Raw genomic sequence first — 21,490 nt, forward strand, 5'->3', positions numbered from 1 at the left:
AGGATATGCATCTTGGATAAGAATGCCACAGAAATGATTCTGTGTTCTCATTACAAGCTATTAGGTGACACCAGTCTTGACTTGTCCCATTACTGGTGATATTAACTTCGCTCAACTATATATATATGACATATCCAATCAATAAAGATCACCAATCTAGAAGACTGTACTGAGTAAGAACACTTCTCAACCTGGAAGCCTGGGAAGGGCATGAAATTTCCACCCATGGGGTCAAGAGATGACTCAATTGGAACAATTAAGGTGTGGGCTATCCCAGAGGCCAGAGCAGGACCTGGTGGCCTCTCAGGTACCTGAGACATTCAATAACCCAAGAGGGAGAGTGGGGCCTAGGCTGGGGCTTTGGGAGAGCCCTGGGTACAGTGATAAGAAACAGGTAAGCCATAGGAAGCGGTTCTAGCCAGGCACGGTGGCTCATGCCTGTAATCCCAGCACTTTGGGAGGCCAAGTGGGTGAATCACAAGGTCAGGAGTTTGAGACCAGCCTAGCCAACATGGTGAAACCCCATCTCTACTAAAAATACAAGCATTAGCAGGGCGTGGTGGCACATGCCTGTAATCCCAGCTACTCAGGAGGCTGAGGCAGGAGAATCACTTGAACCCGGGAGGCAGAGGTTACAGTGAGCTCAGATTGTGCCACTGCACTCCAGCCTGGGCAACAGAGTGAGACTCTGTCTCAAAAAAAAAAAAAAAGTGTTTCTGGTCTCCTCTCCTGGGCTGGAGAGATAACTGAGTCCCTTCGTCATCCCCAGGCAGGGCTGCGGACCATTGAGGAAGAGGCAGCCCCCGAGATCCGTCGCACAGTCTCAGGAGACCTGGCTGCTGAGGAGGAGCTGGAGAGAGCCATGGTGGAGGCTGCGATGGAGGAGGGAATATTCCGGGTGAGGGAGAGCCAGGAGCACCCCTAGCGGTCTAGACACCATGAGTGGCAGTGTCTCACAGAGAGGAGGGTCGGGAGCCCAGCCACACGAGAGGGGGACATGGGAGCTGAAGATACCCCTCTCCGTCTCTCCACTTCACCACCCACCTCTCCTGGGACTCAGAATCAATGACCTGATCTACTAGAGGTGTCAAATGCAACACACTCTTTCCCACCTTTCCCTAACAAATCTCACCCCTTCCCTTTCCTCCCCACAAACCCTAGGCAACGACCCATCTCCCAGAGGCCCTCCAGGATCAAATGCCCTGCCTGCCTCCACTGAGGCCAGTCCTCCATCCTTAGCTCTGTCTCATGTTTCTTATAACACTTTATTGCTGGAAGGTCTTTAATGACACCTAGTTAGGTCTTTTTGGGTTATTCATGAGGAAATAGTGGCCCACAGAGATCATGTGAGATGTCCAGTATCACCTAGTAAATCAGTTTCAGAGCAGGGACTAGAACCCAGTGCTGCAGACTCCCGATTCAGCCCTCTCTCCCCTACACCACACTTCTTTTCTGTGTGCCTGTGTTCCCTATATACCTCCTTAGGTGTGTGCTGTCTACCCCATCAAACAAAGAACTTTCTAAGGGTGGGAATTCTCTTCTTTTGATCTCACCACTCAGTCCATCCTCCTTTGGCCTTATAAGATTTGTTTCCCAATACTATTGCTTGTTCCCAATACCACTGTCCCAGAGTGACAGCCCCCCATGCCCTCCTTGCCCTCACCCCCAGTCACTGCTCTTCTCCTTGCCCTTAGAGGACTGGAGGCCTGTTTGGCCAGGTGGACAACTTCCTGGAAAGGACCAACTCCCTGCCCCCCGTCATGGCCAATCAGAGACCCCTCCAGGTTGCTGAGATAGAGATGGAAGAGATGGAGTCACCTGTCTTCTTGGAGGACTTCCCACAAGATCCACGCACCAACCCCCTGGCTCGTGCCAATACCAACAATGCCAACGCCAATGTCACCTATGGCAACAGCAACCATAGCAACAGCCATGTGTTTTCCAGGTAGTGGCGGCCACTGCCATCCCTGGGTGTAGAGGTACTGGGAGGACAATGTCAGCAGGTTCCAGGTTGGATTGGAAGAGGATACCCCAAATTTGTAAGGTGTCTTTTGCTTGCCTTTGTGCCCCAATCCATCCTGAACCTTAATGTAAGATGCCGACCTCGATGGCAGAGGCTTCTTTGGCCAGCAGGGGGAAGCCTCACGTCATGTCAGTATTGGCCCCAGTGATGAGAGGTTCTTTTATTCCGTCGGCTTCAGCAAGTCTAGGAGCTGAGACGTATTGAACACATGATAGGTTAGGAGAGGATCTTCGGTGGTAGCACATACCACAAAAGACTGTGGACAATAAGATCCCATCACTGGATTTAGGTTCCAAGGAGATCCCGCTGTGCTGGGTGGTTCCCATCTCACCAACCTTGGGCTGTAGACTAAATATAATCTGTGATTACGTAAGTGTCATAAAAAACAGCAGGATGAGGGGGAGAACTTCTCAGCATCATAACTTAGGGGCTAGGCTCAGGCAAAGCTTCTATTCTAGACAGGAGGTCAGCTGATTGGAGGCCTCTTCGGCCTGGAAAGGCTTAGTCCCAGGCCTCAGGAATAAGCAGGACAGGGCAGCAGCCAGCCCCTTTTCATGGCCAGGGCTGCCTGCACCCCTTCCAGTCACAGAGACCCCTTAAATTCAGCCCACAAGCCTTGAAGGGTGCATGTACCTTTTTGGGTCACCATGGTGCAAGGTAACGTGGAAATACAGAAGCATCAGCCCTGGGCCCTGCCCTGAAGGGGGTTGTAGTCTTGTTGGGTCGTATGTTATGTGATATGATTGGGACCAAATAATCACAGAGGCCAGGAGTGGTGGCTCATGCCTGTAATCCCAGCACTTTGGGAGGCCTAGGCAGGTGGATCACTTGAGGTCAGGAGTTCGAGACCTGCCTGGCCAACATGGAGAAACCCTGTCTCTACTAAAAACACACAAAAAATTAGTCAGGTGTGGTGGCGCATGCCTGAAATCTCAGCTACTCGGGAGGCTGAGGCAGAAGAATCTCTTGAACTCAAGAAGTGGAGGTTGCAGTGAGCTGATTGTGCCACTGCACTCCAGCCTGGGTGAGAGAACAAGACTCCGTCTCAAAAAAACAAAACAAAACAAAACAAATAAACAAAAAACACCAAATAATAACAGATATTTAGTATCCTGAGAGTGCAGAGGGGGTATGGATCACCATGGGCTGGAAAGACCTAGAATGGTTCTCAGCCTTGGCTGTACATTAGATAATCCAGGGAGCTTCTGCAAATCCCAATGCCTGGGCCTCACCACAGATGCTGGGTGTGGGACTCAGCCACCACTCACCTTTGAGCTCCTCAGGTGATCCTATGTGTGGCCAAGATGGAGAAGCAGGGTTCCAAAGGCTGGGAGGCTGCAGCTCGGCCTTGGAAGATGAACAGAATGTAGAAAGGGTAGAGGGAGCAACTGAGCAAAGGAGGGGAGTCAGGAATGCTCTGGACTCCTTCCTCCTAGAGAGTCAGGGCTGGCTGGGGCACAGTGGTGGGAACGTCAGCCCTAGAGTCACGGCTGCTACACTAGGTTGGCCTTGTATAGGCTCTGAGGGAAAACGATGTTTGGGGCCAGAGAGGCAGGGATGCCGAGAGAGCTAGCAGCCTTCTCTGGTTCACCCAGCCTTGCTTCCATTTCAGTGTCCACTATGAAAGGGAGTTCCCAGAAGAGACAGAGACGCCTGCTACCAGACGACGAGCCCTTGGCCAACCCTGCAGGGTCCTGGGTCAGTCCCTTCTGTGCATCTAAGAAGCTTGAGTCTTCTCCCAGAGGACTCTGGGAAGCACCACTCTTTTCTTAGAGTCTGGGAACTTGGCTGGGAGGGCTGGCTTGGGAGCCTGTTACAATGGCAATCATCTGGGCCCTGGAATGGGGAAGCCATCAGGACCAACTACTTGTCCAGGGGGGAAGCAGGGCACCATCTAGGTGGCTGAGCGAGGTGGAAGGGGGAAAGCCCATTCATGCTAAAGGGCCCTCTGCAGGCCTCCCAGGAAACTCACACAGCCCCCTACACCATCCCCAGCACAGGAGTCCCCACACTGCCCCAGGTCCCTGGAAGGGCAGCCCCTGGACACACTGACGTCTTGACTCTGGGGCCCTTCTGCAAATGATCTTGTAGTCTAGTATGTCCTAGACTGCTGTGTGACAGTAGGAGCCCCAAGGATGCTGGGGGCTAGTGGCAATAAGGATACTGCTGTGTTCCCCAACACACTTTCACTTTAATGTGCACACACCCAGGGACCACAGAGGACCAGCTTGGCCAGAGACTCTGGCCCTTATCCCCTCTCCCAAACCTTCAAGAACAGCGACCAGGGCCAGTAAAGTTGGGGCAGCCCTGCCTGGCCTGGAGTTGATTGGGCCTCATCATGTGTCCACCCTCTAAGACACCTTCTGCAGCCCTGAGAATCTCAGAGCTCTCACAGAGTGTGGCTAGCCAGCCAAGCGGGCCTCTGTTGACTCGGGGCTCCTGGCAGGAGTCAGCAGCCCCTCTTATCCTTGCCCCTTCTTGCATACAGGACCCCACAGCAAACCCTGTGTGGAGATGCTGAAGGGACTGCTGACCCAGAGGGCAATGCCCAGAGGCCAGGCACCTCCTGCCCCCTGCCAGGTAACAGTGGCAGAGGCCTGGGAGCAAACTCCATACAGAGACCCTGCCTGGCCTGATACTTGGAATGGGATCATGGCAGGGGAAGGCTGTGGCAGCAATGTGTCCAACAGTACAGAAGGGACGGGATCCCTCCATCCTCCCCTTTCTGTGGATCTTGGTTGAGTTGCCCTCAGATGATCTGGAATTTTGCTCATTGGTGGGCTCCAGCACCCCTGTGGGGGTCTTTGCTTTTGTACCTTTGGAACAGTGCCCCAGGGTGGAGTCCCCCATGCCTGAGGACAGAAAGAGCTCCACACCAGGGTCTCTTCATGAGGAGACACCCCACAGCAGGAGCACTGGGGAGAATACTTCCAGGTGCTCAGCGCCAGCTACAGCCCTGCTGATCCAAGAGGTGAGCCAGGGGCTGGGTCACAGCAGTGGCTGCATTGAGTGGTGGCCCTGTGATGGCCTGGCGTGGAGAGAGGGTAGGGCCAACAGAGGCAGGTCCCCAAAGGTGGCTCCCCAGGAAGACCCCACTCAGCCTACTCTCCTCCCTGCAGGCTCTGGTTCGAGGGGGCCTGGGCACCTTGGCGGCTGATGCAAACTTCATCATGGCAACAGGCCAGGCCCTGGCAGATGCCTGCCAAATGGAACCAGAGGAAGTGGAGATCATGGCAACAGAGCTACTGAAAGGACGAGAGGCCCCAGAGGGCATGGCCAGCTCCCTGGGATGCCTGAACCCCAGGTCCTCCCTGGCCAGCCTCGACCAACACCAGGGCTCCCAGGAGACCCTTATTCCTCCAAGGCTGTGATGCCCACACAGCATCAGCATGGGCTTAGAGCTGGCATGACCAATGGGGGTGGGGAAGTTGCTGGGGTGGAGAAGGGCTAGCCCACCGCAGCAGCCTCCCTCCCTCTCAGCAGCTAGATGCATGGCCTGAGGCAGGGTGGTCAGGAACCACCTCAAAAAGTGCAGAGGAAGTAGCTGGACAGGCCCTGCCCCTCACCAGCAAGAGGCATGATTGGATGGAGCTTCTAATGTCATTCAAAAAGGCCTGGTCAGTGCCTGTCTGGCCTAGGGCCACTCCCACCTGCAGGACATTAAAATCTCCAGGCCTGTGACACTGGCAACTAGCCTCTGCTTGTCCAGTTTTTTGGACTCTTCTACACCCGTGTTTCCCCCTCCCCCAGTCCCTTCCCCAGGAACCCTGCCCATGGGCTTGGGAGACTGGGCTGTGGAGAAACACAGAGGGGCCATCTGGATTATTTTTCTGCATGAGGCAGAGAGGGACCTGTTGTGGGTTCTCCTGAAGTCCACAGCCAAGTCCACTGACTGGGACCAAGCAGCCCCAGAAAGGACTGGTGGTCTCAGAAGCAGCTGCACACCCCAGGTCATACCATGGCCAAACATCTTCGAAGCTACGACCATGTTGCATTGGCCAGAGTCCACTGCCAACACAGGCTCTCAGAGCCCTCAACTGCCCCCTGTTTATTGCCTTGAATATCAAAGATCTACATTCTCCACGGCTCCTCTTAGCCACACCAAGTAACTATGAGTAACAGTAGCTACTATTTACCAAGTGCCTCCTGCGTGCCACCTACACACCTGCTCTCATGCCAGGGGCTGCAATACGTTGTTTACAAAGCACCTTCATGTACAATATTCATTTTATTGCCACCACAACCGTGAAAAGTACATGTGAATTCCACGTTAAAAATGAAGGAATGGAGGCATGCAGAGGTGATGGGACAGCCCTGGGGTGCACAGCCAGAGGCAAGGTCAGGACTCTGCACCGGGCCCTCCATGTCCCCACAGCATCCTTCCCCCTTCACTGGACTCTTTGCTCTTCTCGCCATTCCATCATTAAGCCTGTGCCAAGTGCCTGCTCTGTGGCTGTTGCTGTGGAAACCACGCTGGCCTCCCCATGCAGCCTCCTAGCGAACCCCCAGTCGGCTTCTGGGCTTCTCAGCTGGGCCTAGGGTATCAGTCATGCAGGGCAGGGACGCTCGCATTCTTAATGCACTATACGTCCCTGCCCCCAGTCTCAACAGGGCCCCAATGCTTCCTAGTCCCTGTCAGTGCAGCAATCTCAACGCCCTTCTCTCCTCAAACCCCAACACCAGCAGCTAGCTTTGCTCCCTTCTCCACACACACAAAAAAATATATAGAAGCTACCAGAAGGTTCCTCCCTCAGCTCCTGTCCCCACACTGATGAACCCACCTGTTTCTGCTGTCTCATTCTCCTCCTTCCCTTCTGACCCAGTGGAAGCCAGTTCTCTCCTGCCAGCTGCTCGGATTCTACCCCAGCCCTTATCCCCTCTCTCTGCCTCTCCACAGGCCCCTTCTAGCTGCATGGAACACATTCCAGGTGCCTCCCTCCTAGCAGCCTGACCCTGCAGCCATCCTATTTCCCTATTTCTGTCTCCCTCTCTGTTTTTCCATTCATCCATCCACCCATCCATCCATCATCCATCCATCCATCATCTATGATCTATCTTTTTTTTTTTTTTTTTTTTTTTAGACAGAGTCTCACTCTGGTACCCAGGCTAGAGTGCAGCTCACTGCAACCTTCATCTCCTGGGTTCGAGTGATTCTCCTCCCTCAGCCTCCCGAGTAGCTGGGACTACAGGTGTGTGCCACCATGCCCAGCTAATTTTTGTATTTTTAGTAGAAACTGTGTTTTGCCATGTTGGCCAGGCTAGTCTTGAACTCCTGACCTCAAGTGATCCACCCACCTCAGCCTCCCAAAGTGCTGGGATTACAGGCGTGAGCCACCACTGCTGACTGAGGACCAAACTTCTTACCTGGGTGGTCTCCTTGTCCACATTTCTATTTCTCCTTCCATTCTCATTTCTCCTCTCTAGGCAATCCTCCTCTGCCCCACCGCTTCTCTGGAAACACGCTCACCAATGTCACTAACTATCTGGTTGCTAACCCAGTGGACTCTCACATCTTTACATTACTTGACTTCTAGGTAGCATGAGATACAATTTAGCCCGCTCCCTGCCTGAAAATCCCCCGAGTGTCAGATCTCCTGAATTTCCTCTTACCCCTCGAGTGTTCCAACTTGAAGCTTCCTTGGGAGTTCCCCCTTGGCCTGCCTACCTCTCAGGTAGACTCTGTCTCCTTGACCATTTCTTCTCATGTAGTACACATTCATATCTTAGTTGCATGTATGTGCCAGTAATTCCAAAATCCATATTTCTAGTCAAAATCTCCCCTGAACTCCAGGACTCTGTATCCTGTTCCTCCCAGACAACTCTGCATAGACGTCTCACTTGTGCCTAATGCTCACCTTGTCCAGTGGTGGCCTCTTATCCTTTCCCCAAAGCCTGCTACTCCTCTGGTATTGCTGGTCTCGGGGAAGCCCAATCCTTATTCAAACCAGAAGTCTGGGTGTTGTCCTGGATGCCTACCTCCCCCTCCCACCATGCCCCGCACATTTGCCCTCCTAAGTATCTCTCACATCTGTCTCCCTTCCCTTCATCCTCACGGTCACTTTCTTGATTCGTTCAACCATCATCTCATGCTTTATCTATTGTGACAGCCTTTGAACGGGCCTCCAGCCTCCTCTTTTCTCTTCCTTCCCATCTGTCTTTGATATTTCTAAAAGGAAGAACCACTCATCTTGTCTCCTTGCTGAAAACTTTTAAAGGCACCCCGAAAGCCCTCTGAATAGTGAGCAAAACCCTTGCCTGGGTTCACAAGCCTCTCCCAGATCAGACCCTGCCCAAGTCTCCTACTCACCCCACCCAGAGGGAGCTCTCACCTCTGAGCTCACATGTACTGTTCTCTCTGGAAATGTTCTGAGCCCTCTACCTGACTGAGCTCTAGTCACCCTTCAAACCTCAGCTTTGCTATTGCTTCCTGCAAAAGGCTTTCCCTGAACACCCCCAAACTCTCTGTAGCCTGGCCCAGAAATTTGGCCGCCGTCTCTCCTCCGTTACAGTAGGGATCGTAACTGTGTTGTAACTGCTTGTTTATTTTTACCCCAGCCAGACACCAAGCTCCACAAAGCAGGAGCTGTGTCCACGTTGTTCACAGTTCTCTCTCCAGGGCTGAGCACTTTTCAGCAGAGATTGCTGGCTCAATGTCGCTTGTTAAATAAATGCAGTAAAGAGCTGTGGGGTGTGGACCCTGCCCGCAGCAGGGTCGCTGCCCAGTATCACCTGCTCAGCTCTGCAGCCTCCGCTGCCATGGCTGTCCATCTAGACCAAGAGGAGGCAGGGAGGAGGGGCTCTGCCTCTGGAGGGTGACAAGCTAGACTCCACGGTGCAGCTCCCACAGGCAGGAGGGAGTACTCGACACCCCCACAGCTGCTTACATTGTCTCCTGCTCAATTGGCTCATCTCTAGGGAAGACAAGATAAAATGGAACATAAGTCTATGCTGTAAAGTTTTATAAAAGGACACTCTTATTTATGAGGGATCTGAACATCTTATAGTAATGCCTACCACATACAGAGTGCCAACTAGGGCTGGACGCAGTGACTCACACCTGTAATCCCAGCACTTTGGGAGGCCAAGGTGGGAGGATTGCTTGAGGCCAGGAGTTCGAGACCAGCCTGGGAAATGTAGCAAGATCCGTGACTTCACACACACACAAACACACACACACACACACACACACAATTAAAAATTAGCCATACATGGTAGCACGATCTGATAGCCCTAGATACTTGGGAGGCTGAGGTGAGAGAGCTGCTTGAGCCCAAGTGTTCAAGGTGAGCTATGATTGCACCACTGTACCCCAGCCTGAGTGACAAAATGAGACCCCGTCTCTAAAAAAAAAAAAAAAAAGCTAACTATATGGCAGGCCCTCTTCCAAAGGTTTTGCATATATTAATTTATTTAATCCTCTTAACAATTAAGAAAGGTATCATCATCCTCACTTTGCAAAAATGACACAGAGAGGGCCGGGTGCAGTGGCTCACGTCTGTAATCGAAGCACTTTGGGAGGCTGAGGTGAGTGGATCACATGAGGTCAGGAGTTCAAGACCAGCCTGGCCAACATGGTGAAACCCCGTCTCTACTAAAAATACAAAAAATTAACCTAGCATGGTGGTGTACACCTGTAATCCCAGCTACTTGGAAGGCTGAGGTAGGAGAATTGCTTGAACCCAGGAGGCAGAAGTTGCATTGAGCTGAGATCACACCACTGCACTCCAGCCTGGGCGACAACTGTGAAACTCCTTCTTAAAAAAAAAAAGAAAAAAAAAAAGACACAGAGAGAACAAATGTAACTTGCCTAACCACACAACTTGTAAGAGAGCCAAGGTGGGAATCAAACCCAGGCAGTTTAGCATCCAATTCCACGTCCTTAACTGTACACCATTTGTCAAATCCATGCCGTCCCTCCCTGCCTAACTAACAGATAACATGTATAAACACAGGCTCTGAGAAACTTTCCTATTAGGTCTTCACCCTATGGAAAAGTTCAGGCATTTTCCTTTGCAACATATAAGATGTTGTAATTTATCAGATTATGCAAAATCCTACCTCTGCATCAGCTTTGCTTGAAGTAATAGGTGGGTTTCCCCTTATAGGACTGCCAGGCTCCTCAAATAAAGCCTAAAAGGAACAAATTATGGCAGGATGAGGGCTGAAGTGGGAGGGAGGGGAAGTGGGCAAATACAGAGAAGACAGACGCCCCTCAGCAGGACCCCCTGACAGAGACAGGGTACCCGTAGGAGCAGGTGGGCTCCCTTCTGTTACCTGGGGGCACTGGCCAGGGACAGTGTGTGCCAGACCCCTGTCTTCTCCCTGACAGTTCCCTGCAGACATGGGACCCAGCTGCTGGGTGGGAGGATCTGCCAGAAGGGGCGGGGTGTGGCTGGCAGGAGGGATAGTCACAAAGCTGCATGCTGGGGCTGTGGGGGCTGAGGGAGCCCTCCATCTGGGGGGTTTGGAGCTCAGCTGGAGGGTCTCTGGAAAGGTGGAAGACGGTGGGCCCCAGTTCCCGTATGTCTTCAGAATGGGGAGGAGCTCCCTGGCCCTGAGGGCCTCCTGCCAAGTTGCCTCTCCTGGGCTCTTAAGGCAGGGAGGTGGCTGTTGTCTGCAAGGTGTTTCCGTGCAGAGCCTTGGAAGCCCGAATCCCCTTCCCCTGTGTCCATGTTGAGTGATGGTCAGGCAGTTCATAAAACCCTTTGAAGTCTCTGCTCCTCACTCTATCTAATGGGAAAGTCATTCCTACTCCCAGGGTGGTTGTGAGATACGAATGTCACAGGGGAAGGGCCTGGCACAGGTAGGGAAGGAAGCTGTTGTTTTGATTCTGTCTGATGCTGGCTAATGATGGGGTCAGACCTGTAAGACAGGAGGAAGCCAACCTTGGGGGTTCCCGGGCACTTTAGGGGACACGGGGCAGCAGCAACGGGCAGCCCACACACCTCAGCACCAAGCCTCGTCCTCCTAGAGGCCCTGCCAGCTCTCACCAACTGGCGTGGATGTAGAGGCCGGCTCCTGCCCCAGACTGCTAGAGAAGACACTGCCAACACAAGGCTGACCTTAACCCCAACTCCTATTTCACAAGGTCTTGCCCCCATTCTTCTGGCATCTGATCCCTAGTACCATGTCACCCCAGCCTTGGGGCTGACAGTTCACAGTGCCAACCCCACCACAGGTCATCCTCCTGTCATTTTCCTGATGAGGCCACTGACAGGCAAGGTCCTATAACTGGTAAGTGGCAGATCTGGGATGTGCCCTCCAGCCTTCTAATTCCATGGCTACTTTCCCCTGTGGTCCATAACTGTGTGTCTCAATGGAACTTAAAGTCCAGTTGAGGAAACCAAAGCAGAGAAACATTTTTAAAATAAACTGGCCACAAATACAAGGGGCAAGTGATGATTCTGGTATTGAGTGTCAGCTGAAAACGTGATGGTGTCACATACCTTGGTGAGACAGACACTGGGGTTTGAAAGGTTCCGAGGAGGCTGGGTGCGGTGGCCCATGCCTGTAATCCTAGCACTCTGGGAGGCCGAGGTGGGTGGATCACCTGAGGTCAGGAGTTCAAGACCAGCCTAGCCAACATGGTGAAACCTCATCTCTACTAAAAATACAAAAATTAGCCAGGCGTGGTGGTGCACACCTGTAATCCCAGCTACTCGGGAGGCTTAGGCAGGAGAATTGCTCCAACCCAGGAGGCAGAGGTTGCAGTGAGCCAGATCACACCACTGCGCTCCAGCCTGGGTGACAAAGTGAGTCTCTGTCTCAAAAACAAAACAAAACAAAACAAAAAAGAAAAGAAAAAGAAAGAAAGAAACAAAGAAAATTAGCCAGGCATGGTGGTGTGTGCCTGTCATCTCAGCTACCTGGGAGGCTGAGGTGCGAGGATCCCTTGAGCCTGGGAGGTCGAGGCTGCAGTCAGCCATGGTTGCACCATCACACTCCTGCCTGGCCAACAGAGTTAGACCCCATCTCAACAAATAAATAAAAATAAAGTCAAATGAAGAAAGAGGAGACTCCATGGTGGGAAAAGGTAAATGAAGACCTGGGGAAGGAAAGAACTCCATGTACCTCACATCACTAAGTTCATGAGAAGAGCCAGGAAAAGACCCCAGGCTCCCTCAACCAAGCTTCAGAAAGGCTGTCCTGAAACGTGCAGGGTGCAGCAGAGTGAGGCCCTGGACTTGGAGAACACAAATTCCCATTCCCACTTGTATGTTCTCCTAAAAATGTTTCTGCCCTTTGGTTTCCTCATCTGTAGAACAATAATGGCTATAACATACATTAAGCCTGATTCATTAAGCATTTTGCCTTTCATATCATGTAATCATTGCAACACCTATAAAATAGGTGTTACTATTAATCTCATTTTATGATGAGAAGACGGAGGTTCAGAAAGGAGGAGTGAATTAGTTGCAGTCACTTGGCCCTGAAATGGTGAAGCCAGGTGTCTAGCAGGAGCTTGGCCACTATTCTTAAGCCTCTTACTTCTTGTATTCTTGTGAGGCTCACATGACAATCCACCCCTACCCTCCAATCCCCACTCAACCTCCACTAATCTGGCCTGAAACCCTTTGCACAACCTGCCAAGCACCAGCCCAACCACACGCAACTCAACAACTCCCTCTTGCACAGGTCACACACTCTCAGGCTTCTACTGACAGTGTCTCTGAACCCAACAAACTCCTCCTTGGGTCTCAGCCTGACAGTGTCTCCCGCAAGTCTTTTCTGATCACCCAAGTAAACTTAGTTGCTGCTTCCTTAGTGCTCTTAGAGCACCTGATAACTCTCTTCTGGCATTTATTACACTATATCCTAATTAGGGGTTTGTATTTTGTTTTTTCCAAGCATACTGTGAGTTTCTCAAGGGCGGGCATTGAATCTTTATCAACTTTGTATTCCTAGCAAGGAAAAAATGGAAGGAAGGGAAAAAGGAAAGCAGGAAGGGAGGGAGAGAGGGAGGAAAGGTGGGCAAATGCAAGAGACTGCTACATAGAACATATTAGATGGGATCATTTGAAATTGCCAATATTCTATGCCTTCTTGTCTACAAAATGGTAACTTTATATTTCACCTGGTATAATGAGGTTGTTTCCCCACTAGCCAGACCCACCCAAGTACCTCCACTCACCCTCTGGTAGTCTCCGCTCTCTGTCTTTTGTTTTGGGACAGTTTACATGTTTCTTGACCACACAAAAGGGTTAGGATGGGGGCTCACCAAGGAGGGTGGTTCTTAGGCAGTATACAGACCGAAATTGATGGGGGCTTTCTGTACCTCTTCTCATTGAGACCACCTTGAGAGGTCCCCCTCTGAGTCCCCTCTGAGCGGGGAGGCGAAGGCTGACTCAGTGATAATGTGGAGTGGTCTGCAGGTGGGGGCCCAGCCACTCTAGCACCAGCCACTGTCAGAACTTGACTGTCTCTCCAGGAAGACCTCCCTCGCCTCTTACAGCACCCCAAATCTGATCCTCTTGTCTTAGGGTTTGACTTCCTTCAAGGCCTAGCCCCCCATCTCCTCCTTCCCCTTTTCCAGGCCAAGGGACCCTCATCACTAGAGGGTAGGAGAAAAGGGCCTCTTCCTCTACGTTCTTTTTAATTTTGGTTATGACTTAAAGTCTTTGCTCCACCCAGTCCTGGCCTGCTATTTGGATCCTCCGAGTTTAGAAGTTAAAGAGAAAAAAGGGCCTTTTCCTACTTCTCCACATCCTCACTAGATCCTAATTCCCAAATTCTCCTTAAGGCAAAGGGTCTCCTCTGTCTACTGATACAAGTGTCAGGAAATACAAGGGTTGCAGGGAGGACACAGACTAACTTTTTAAGAGTTGTTTCACCTCAGGCCAACGTGAATATCTTGGTCAAAAAGGCCTCTGAAGTGCTCCTAAAACCGCCCTGAGATTCAGCACACACACTGCCTGGAGTGCTCCATTCACTACCATCCCTGCAAACCTTCAGTCCGGCTGCATTTCTGGAGAGCTGGCACTTTAGAGGTTGACCTCTCCCCACATGCTGCCTCCAAGCCCTCTCTTCTTCCCCTCGATTTTTAAAGTGTTCAATGAACATTTGCTGGCAATTTGCTCTGCAGGGTCTGGCCGAGGCAATTGTCTATTAAAATCCAAGAAAATGATGCATCCTGGAGACTGAACGTCAACAGCAACCAGGCCAGGGCAGGGTGGTGGTGGTGATTTGTTAACTTCATCGCGGGCAGGGGCGTACACAGGTGGCATCTGTCAAAGGAAGGGAATGGCTTCTCTGGGGCCTGGCTAGGACTCCTCAGAGCCTCCTCCTCATCACCAGGTCTGGGAAGGGGTTCCATCTCCTGTCTCTCATCTTCCCTTGTCCCCAGGCCTGTGGCTTCATCTCTGTTTTCCTCTTCTCTGACGTCCCCAGCCTGGCCTCTTGCCGGCTCCTCTCCAGTGTCCCCCTCTTTGGTTTTATGCCACCTTTCCGTCTCTCTGTTTCTCAACTTCCCTGCCACTAGCCCCTTCTTGGGAGGTGGGACCTTCCGTGAAGCCATAGGATATGTGGGCTCAGGGAGAGGTAGCCAGGACTTTAACTGACTGTCCTCATGGCCCAGGAGAAGTCACCAACCACTCTGCACCTCTGTTTGAACAAAGAAGAAGTTGGGACAAGTTACTTTTCAACAGCTTTATTGAGGTATTTAATATGATTAATGTATAATAATCTGCACATATTCAAAGTGTGTAATTTGATTAGTCTGACAAATGTATTAGCATACACCCATGGAAGCATCACCACCATCAAGACAATAAATATGCCAGGCACAATGGCTCACGCCTGTAATCCCAGCACTTTGGGAGGCTGAGGCTGACAGATTGCTTGAGCCAAGAAGTTCAAGACCAGCCTGGGCAACATGGTGAAACCGTCTCTACAAACATACAAAAATGAGTCAGGCATGGTGGTGCAGTGCACACCTGTGGTCCCAGCTACTCAGGAGGCCAAGATGGGAGGATCCCTTGAGCCCAGGGAGCTCAAGGCTGCAGTGAACCATGATCGCACCACTGTACTCCAGCCTAGGTGACAGAGCAAGACCTCGTCTCAAAAAAAAAAAAAAAAAAGAATAAATATACCCACCACCTCAAAACGTTCCTCATGCTCTCATGCCCTCCTACCCCTCCCAGTTCCCTCCCCTTGCCAGGCAACCAATGATCTGCTTTCTGACACTATAGTTTACATTTTTTAGAATTTGTATATCAGTGGAATTGTACAGCATGTGCTCTTTTTGGTCTGGCTTCTTTCACTGAGCATAATTAATTTGGGGATTCATCCATATTGTATCATGTATCAATAGTTCATTCCTTTTTATTGCTAAATAGTATCCCACCATATGATATACCACAGATTCTTAATCCATTCCCCTGTCGATGGACATTTGTTGTGTTTCCAGTTTGGGCCTATGACAAAGCTGCTGGGGTCTTTCATGGGCAAGTCTTTATGTAGACACGTGAAGCACATAATTCCTTAGGGGGCTGTGCTCACTTTCTTGGCAGCTCAGCAGCTGCCAAGACAAGATTCATCCTTTTCCCTCCCTGTAATTCAGCAGAGGATGAAACTGGCAGGCAGCATGCTTGAGTTTGAACCCTGCCCACCACTTGCAGTGTGACCTTGTGCCCCTCTTGGTGTCCTGGTTTTCTTTATGTTCCTACCTCCATGGGTTGTGTGAGCATTCCATGACTGTATGGATCTGAAGCATTTAGTGCAACGCCCAGCACAATGTTCAGAAATAGTAGCTGTTCTTATTTTGCAGGCACCTCTGAGAAGATCTATACAATCCGAAATGGGCTTCCTCTAGAATCTCCGAGCAGTTACCCTAACCCTTTGAAGTGGCTCCATTTCACAGAGGAGTTACTGAGTCCCAAAGCAAAGAGTGACTTGACAGGGTCGATCTTTGATTTGGGAGTGAATGCAGGCGTGTCCTGATACCCAACTATTTCCTAGTTGGGTGATGGGCAGAGAGGAAGTCGGAATTTTCCAATTACTTCTCAGAGTGTCTCCTGGAGAGTCCTGATAAGTAGCTCAGCACAGCCAACCAGAAGACTATGAGCCCCTAAGGGTTCATACAAAACCACACTCATTTAGTCAGTCCCCCCGGCTCAGCAACCTGGAAACCCCACAAAATCACAGTCAAATCAGGGGGGAAAGAGATAAGGGTAGGGAGGCTGCCTACCCTCCTCCCCTGCCCCACAGGGCTCTAAGTAGCCCAAAAAGGGGCTCCTGTGTGTCTTAGGCAAGCAGGTCAATCTCTGGAAGGTACTTACGCCATCTGGCATCTTTACAGACCAGGCCTCCGAACTCTGGCTCTGCCCCTTCCTAACTGTGTCAGGGTAGGCCAGGCTTGCCATGGCAACACACAACTTGTAAGTTCAGTGGTTTAACAATAAAAGTTTATTTCTCATTTACACTCTATGAACAACATAGGTGTGAGGGTGCCAGAGTCTTAATGCTTCCACTAGAGCTGACGCACATCAGTTCCGCCACGTTTTATTGGTTAAAGTTGGTCACATGTCCACAGCTAGCATCAAAGAGTGAGAACATGCAGTCCTACCTTGTGCCAGAAGGCAGAGAGCCGGAAATATTTGGAGACAGCACTAATGACTATACACTAGCCAAGTGACCTTTGAGCTCATTTCCTCTTCTGCAAAATGGGGACGAGAACAGTATTTGCCTCATAGATTGTTGTGAGGATTAAAAGAGAAATGTTATGTAACACCCTTGGCACAGTGTGGCACATGGGTGAGGTTGAGGCCCTGGGTATTTGTGTACAATGAGGACCCAGCATGCCCAGCCTCCCTCCTCCCCTGTAAACACTGACCCTGAACCCCGAGGCCCGTCACTGAGTGGTTAGCAGAGGAAGGATAATTTTCTGCAAATCTGACTTCTCCCACCCTCTGGATCTGACACTGACCACTTGTGCCATGCAAACTTCATTGCCATAAACTACGCCCCCACCCCCAGCCTCATTCACACTCATCTGAGACTTCTTATCCCTCACGTGACTGCTTTATGACAAATCTGCCCTTCTGTCCAGTTAGAGGATAAGAATCCATTGAAGAAGGGGTAGAGAATCCGAGGGCAATGTGAAGGAAATTAACATCTATATTTTGCCGAGCACTGTGCTGGATGCTTGACCCACGTTACCTCATTTAAACCTCATAATAGTCCTGTAATGAAGTGAGTGTGATTATTCTCATTTTGAGATGTGGGAGCTGATGCTTGGAGTAGTTACACACAGGCCCAGGGTTACATAGCTAGTCAGTTGCAGAGCTGGGATGTGAACCCAAAACTCTGTGACTCAGAAGACCACACTTCAGCTTCTGGGCTGTCTTTTGCTATTTCATTCAGAATTTTTTTTTTTTTTTTTTTTTTTTTTTTTTTGAGACAGAGTCTTGCTTTTCCCCCAGGTTGAAGTGCAGTGGTGCGATCTCGGCTCACTGAAATCTCCACCTCCCGGGTTCAACCGATTCTCGTGCCTCAGCCTCCTGAGTAGCTGGGATTACAGGCATGTGCCGTCACATCTGGCTAATTTTTGTATTTTTTAGTAGAGATGAGGTTTTGCCATGTTGGCCAGGTTGGTCTCAAACTCCTGGCCTCAAGTGATTCACCTGCCTCAGCCTCCCAAAGTGCTGGGATTACAGGCGTGAGCCTCCACACCTGGCTTAGACCTGACTTTTATCCAGGCTACAAACTCACCAACTGCCCAACCACAGATGTTTAGCCTTTGGGTTCTATTGTGCTGCTGTGGAAACTGTCCTGCTTCTGGAGTACAGGGACTAGGCTTTTAGTCACTGCTCAGTCCCTACCTTACTATGCAACTTTGGACAAGTCCTTTTACCTCTCTGGGCCTGAGTTTCTTCACTGAAAATGAAAGGGCTGGACTAAATTTCTCAGGTTCTTTCCATATCTAGGATTTGGTAACATTGAGAATTGCCCACATCTCTTCCTGCCTTTGGCCCTAATACTGTATTAGAAAGCATCACAAAGTAGAAAGGCAGATAAAGATCCCACATTTGAAGTTATACAGAGCATTAATTAGACTCTCGTTATTATTTGAAACTAAAAATAGTTTGTTTTAAGATTGATGGCGTGTTTGTAATCCATAGCAGTTTTCTCCCTTCCTTGCTATTTATAACAACTCTGGTTTCCTCTGTAACTAAGTCTGTCTCCTCCTATAAAAGAGGAAGTCAGGCTAAGTCTGCTCCTGAGCTAAGATCTCCTGAGTCTGCACCCCAGGAGAGGCTCTCTGGAGCTCTGAGCTCCTGTTGCTGGGCAGAACTGGGCTCAGTCTCCAGGTGGGCATTGGAAGATATGGCTGGACTATATGCCAGCAGGATGGGCTATGCCTGCTCTCCCATGGAACCATGCATAGCTGCTGGGGTGTGGCTGGGTATTAGGACTGGAGGTCCAGAATGCTGTATCTTCCACTCCTACAAGTTTTGCTTAATGCTTAGAGAGTTTTTGCAAATGCCAATGCCCAGTGCTAACCTGAAGAAGATAAAAGGAAACAGGGCTCAAGTTCAGGCCACTTTTGGGAGACATTTCCAGGGCCTATAAGTATCTCTTAGGTTTTTGATTTGTTCCTATAGGGTTGTTGTTGAGAGCTGGGTGTCCTGGAAGATCTGGGCATCCCAGATGGCTGCCCCAAGTTGCTGCCGGAGTATTTTAACTACAGTAGCGTGGGAGCTTCCTGCCTCAGAGAGGGCTCCCCACACCTCCCCCAGGTTCCCATCTGCCTAGACGCCCACAGCTCCTGTCAAGAGAAATGATGGAAGCCCCAAGATACCTGGGGGAAGGGCCTCAGCTCAGGACAAGAGCTGGGGCTCCAACCCCAGTCCAGTCAGAGAACTCTCAGGGCCAGCTCATGGTTGTATGCATGTGTGTGTGTTTTGCCTGTTTCTGTGAGACAGTGAGGAAAGCATGGGGGTGGGGGAGATAGGCACACGGGCAGCTAATCCTGAGAAACTCTGGGGTTTGGAAAGGAGGGAAGGAAAGGAAAGCTGGAAGGGGATAGAGGTGGTGGGAGAGAGGGGGATGGGTAAAAACCAAAGAGAGGAAGCAGTGGCTGTGCTGAAGCTGGACAGAAACTGAAAAGGGCAAGGCTTGTCCTAAACTTCCTCTGACCCATCTAACCTAAATCTCCCCACGCTGTGGTTTAAGCCTTTTTCCCACCTTGGTTCTCCATCTAGCCTCTGAGCAGCAGAGCCCAGGGGGGATGTCTGGATGCTGGCTGCCCTGCTGCTCCCTGGTGGCCCAGGAGGGAGCTACTTCTGAGTAGCCGAAGTCCTGAGGCTCTGACATTTAGGAGGCCTGAGTTTCCTGCCCGTGTGTATCCCTGCTTCCCCTGATTCGACACCCAGTGACCTGGAGGGATGCAGAGGGGGTGGGCAGCAGCTCTGGAGGCATTTCCCAGCAGTAGAACTGTGAGTCAGAAGGGTCATCTACCGTCGGAAGTCAGAGGGGACCTCCTGCAGGCAGGAAACCAGAGTTGGGCCCCAGAGAAGTCCAGAGATGAGTTGGCGGGAAAGTAGCTCTTCAGAATGCAATATTACCATCCGGGAAGGCTGAACCTGGAGTCCGCTGTGCCTAGAGGAAAAGCCTGGGCCGGCCTAGCTCCCTTCTGCCTGGACATCATCATCCCTTCCACCTTGGTGGTCATCTGGGAAGTCTGGAACAAGATATACATGTCCAAATCTGGAGTCTGTTGCTTATATGCTGGAATTCATACATGTGAGGCTCAGTTTCCCCATCTGCAAAATTTAAAAAGAATAAAAAGCCTAGCTTACAAGGTTACAGGGAAAAAATGAGAATATGTGCATAAAATACCTTGTGTAGGTGGTCCATATGTGTTAGTCTCCTCCCCACGAATTATTTTGGTTGGAAGATGGGGAGGAATGTTGCAGGATATGACTGCAACATTCTGCTAACCTCCTGGTCCAGGAGAGGTGATCCCCTGGCCCCAGGGAGAGCTTCCTCTAGATTCAAATGCTAATAAAAGGTCCAGGATACCACCAAGACCTCTTCTCCAGCCCCCATCATGGGGGCACTGCTGGCGGTGCTCCTCCTGTTTGCCATGGGGATGAAAAGGATGTGTTGATTGGCCCTTGAAATTTGCCCTTGAAATTATCTTTGGTTTTGATTTGACCTTAATAGGTCAAGCCAAACAGGGATCTGAGCTACTGCATGAAGCAGTTATTGGGGGGGAGGGGGGTGTGAGTGGAGGAGGGAAGGGGAGGAAGATGGTACCAACAGATGCATCCTCAGACCCCAGTCCACACCCTTGCCAAAATCTCTGACATGGTTTCATCATCTGAGGGTAATGTAAGAGGCCTGGAGTCAGACTACCCTTCCTCCCCTCCCCCAGAGATCCCCATCCACATCTGGAGCTGCAGCTGGGTCCTCCTCTTGGGCCCTTTCCAGGGGAGGGAGCTGGGTGAAGTGAGGGCAGCTGGTGAGGGGCCCTGTGAATGGCCCCAATGTTGGGAGGCAGGGGGCAGGGAAGAGGCGTCTGGGCTCAGAGGGAGGGAGATGGACTGGGAAGGGAATTGTGACTTTGCAGCACTGGTCTCCTCCTCCATCCAGGCCCAGCGTTAAAGTCTCCATGGTCCTCCTTGTCCTTTATACCCATTCCTGCAGGCAGCTGCCCTCCTTCTTCCCTTCCCCACCCACTTCACCGCCCAGCCTCTCTACCCAGGTGCTCGGAACTGAGGGCCCCCTTTGTTCCCTCCTTTCCCCCAGGGCAGCTCAGGCCTCCCACACTGACCCTCTGGCCCCACAGCCACAACAAGCAGAGTGTGAGCCAGGCCCAGTGGGGTCATCTGTGGGTCATAAAGGTCAATGGGACAGTCGTCTAGCAGTAGGGAGGGGCTAGTCTTGGGCTAGGAGCCTGGCCAGGAATCAACTAAAACATGAGCTTTAAAATGCTGCAGGGTGGAGGTGGGGGAAATTTTAGTTAGGGGCTAGCAAGAACTCCCTTCGAGAAGGGTTGGCGAATTTACTGGAATAAATGCAGAAGGGAAGCTTTCCTGGCTCTTTTGAACTATAAACCGTCAATCGCTGTGGGATCCCCGGGAGACCAGGGTTCTTACCATGCTTACCCACGAACTCGCTCTGTAACCTTCGGTAGTTCCCCTCTTTGAATCTCAGTTTCTTCATTTATGAAATGAGTGTCCCATTGAAGCCGAGGTTCTGCTACTCCAGGAGCCGAGGTTCTAACGTGGTCTGCGTCCAGCGCCCCCACCCCTACTCCCACCCCTACCCCCACCCCCACCCTCCAATCCCGCCCCCTACCCCCAGCCACCCCGTGGCCGCGAGCCAAGAGGTCCCTTTAAAGGCGCGAGTCCCGCCCCCACTGCTCATTAGGGCTTTCGATTGGCGGCTCCTGGGCGGGGCGGGGCCCGGCGTGGGCTCGGGGCTGGCTCGGGGCGGGCTCGGGGCCGGATCGGCCCCCGCCCC

The 21,490-nt window shown here is 51.3% G+C and overlaps 1 protein-coding gene and 1 long non-coding RNA gene across 8 annotated transcripts in view; one reads left to right on the plus strand and one right to left on the minus strand.

Annotated features, from left to right (window-relative positions):
• Window positions 1-5,713, plus strand: part of CACNA1S (calcium voltage-gated channel subunit alpha1 S) — a 73,076-nt gene extending 67,363 nt beyond the window's left edge. The window contains exons 39-44 of the mRNA XM_016935467.4: window positions 770-898; window positions 1,695-1,945; window positions 3,636-3,721; window positions 4,512-4,603; window positions 4,851-4,994; window positions 5,143-5,713. Of these exons, the coding sequence (XP_016790956.2) occupies window positions 770-898; window positions 1,695-1,945; window positions 3,636-3,721; window positions 4,512-4,603; window positions 4,851-4,994; window positions 5,143-5,394 (954 nt within the window). The 3' untranslated portion in view covers window positions 5,395-5,713. The remainder of the gene's footprint in view (window positions 1-769; window positions 899-1,694; window positions 1,946-3,635; window positions 3,722-4,511; window positions 4,604-4,850; window positions 4,995-5,142) is intronic.
• LOC100612864 (uncharacterized) lies at window positions 2,105-21,485 on the minus strand. Of its 7 annotated transcripts, none has more exons than XR_010151296.1 (7): window positions 21,133-21,485; window positions 19,208-19,785; window positions 13,855-14,623; window positions 10,082-10,153; window positions 8,753-8,934; window positions 3,292-3,370; window positions 2,105-2,371 (listed from the first exon to the last, which is right to left on the minus strand). It is a non-coding gene; the product is annotated as an uncharacterized LOC100612864 (long non-coding RNA). The 7 variants fall into 7 exon arrangements; XR_010151295.1 differs by having other exon boundaries at window positions 13,836-14,623; XR_001711666.3 differs by lacking the exons at window positions 2,105-2,371; window positions 3,292-3,370 and having other exon boundaries at window positions 8,546-8,934.
• Between the last annotated feature and the right edge of the window lie 5 nt (window positions 21,486-21,490).

Source organism: Pan troglodytes, chromosome 1 (genome assembly GCF_028858775.2).
Source record: "Pan troglodytes isolate AG18354 chromosome 1, NHGRI_mPanTro3-v2.0_pri, whole genome shotgun sequence".
NCBI classification, from domain to species: Eukaryota; Metazoa; Chordata; class Mammalia; order Primates; family Hominidae; genus Pan; species Pan troglodytes.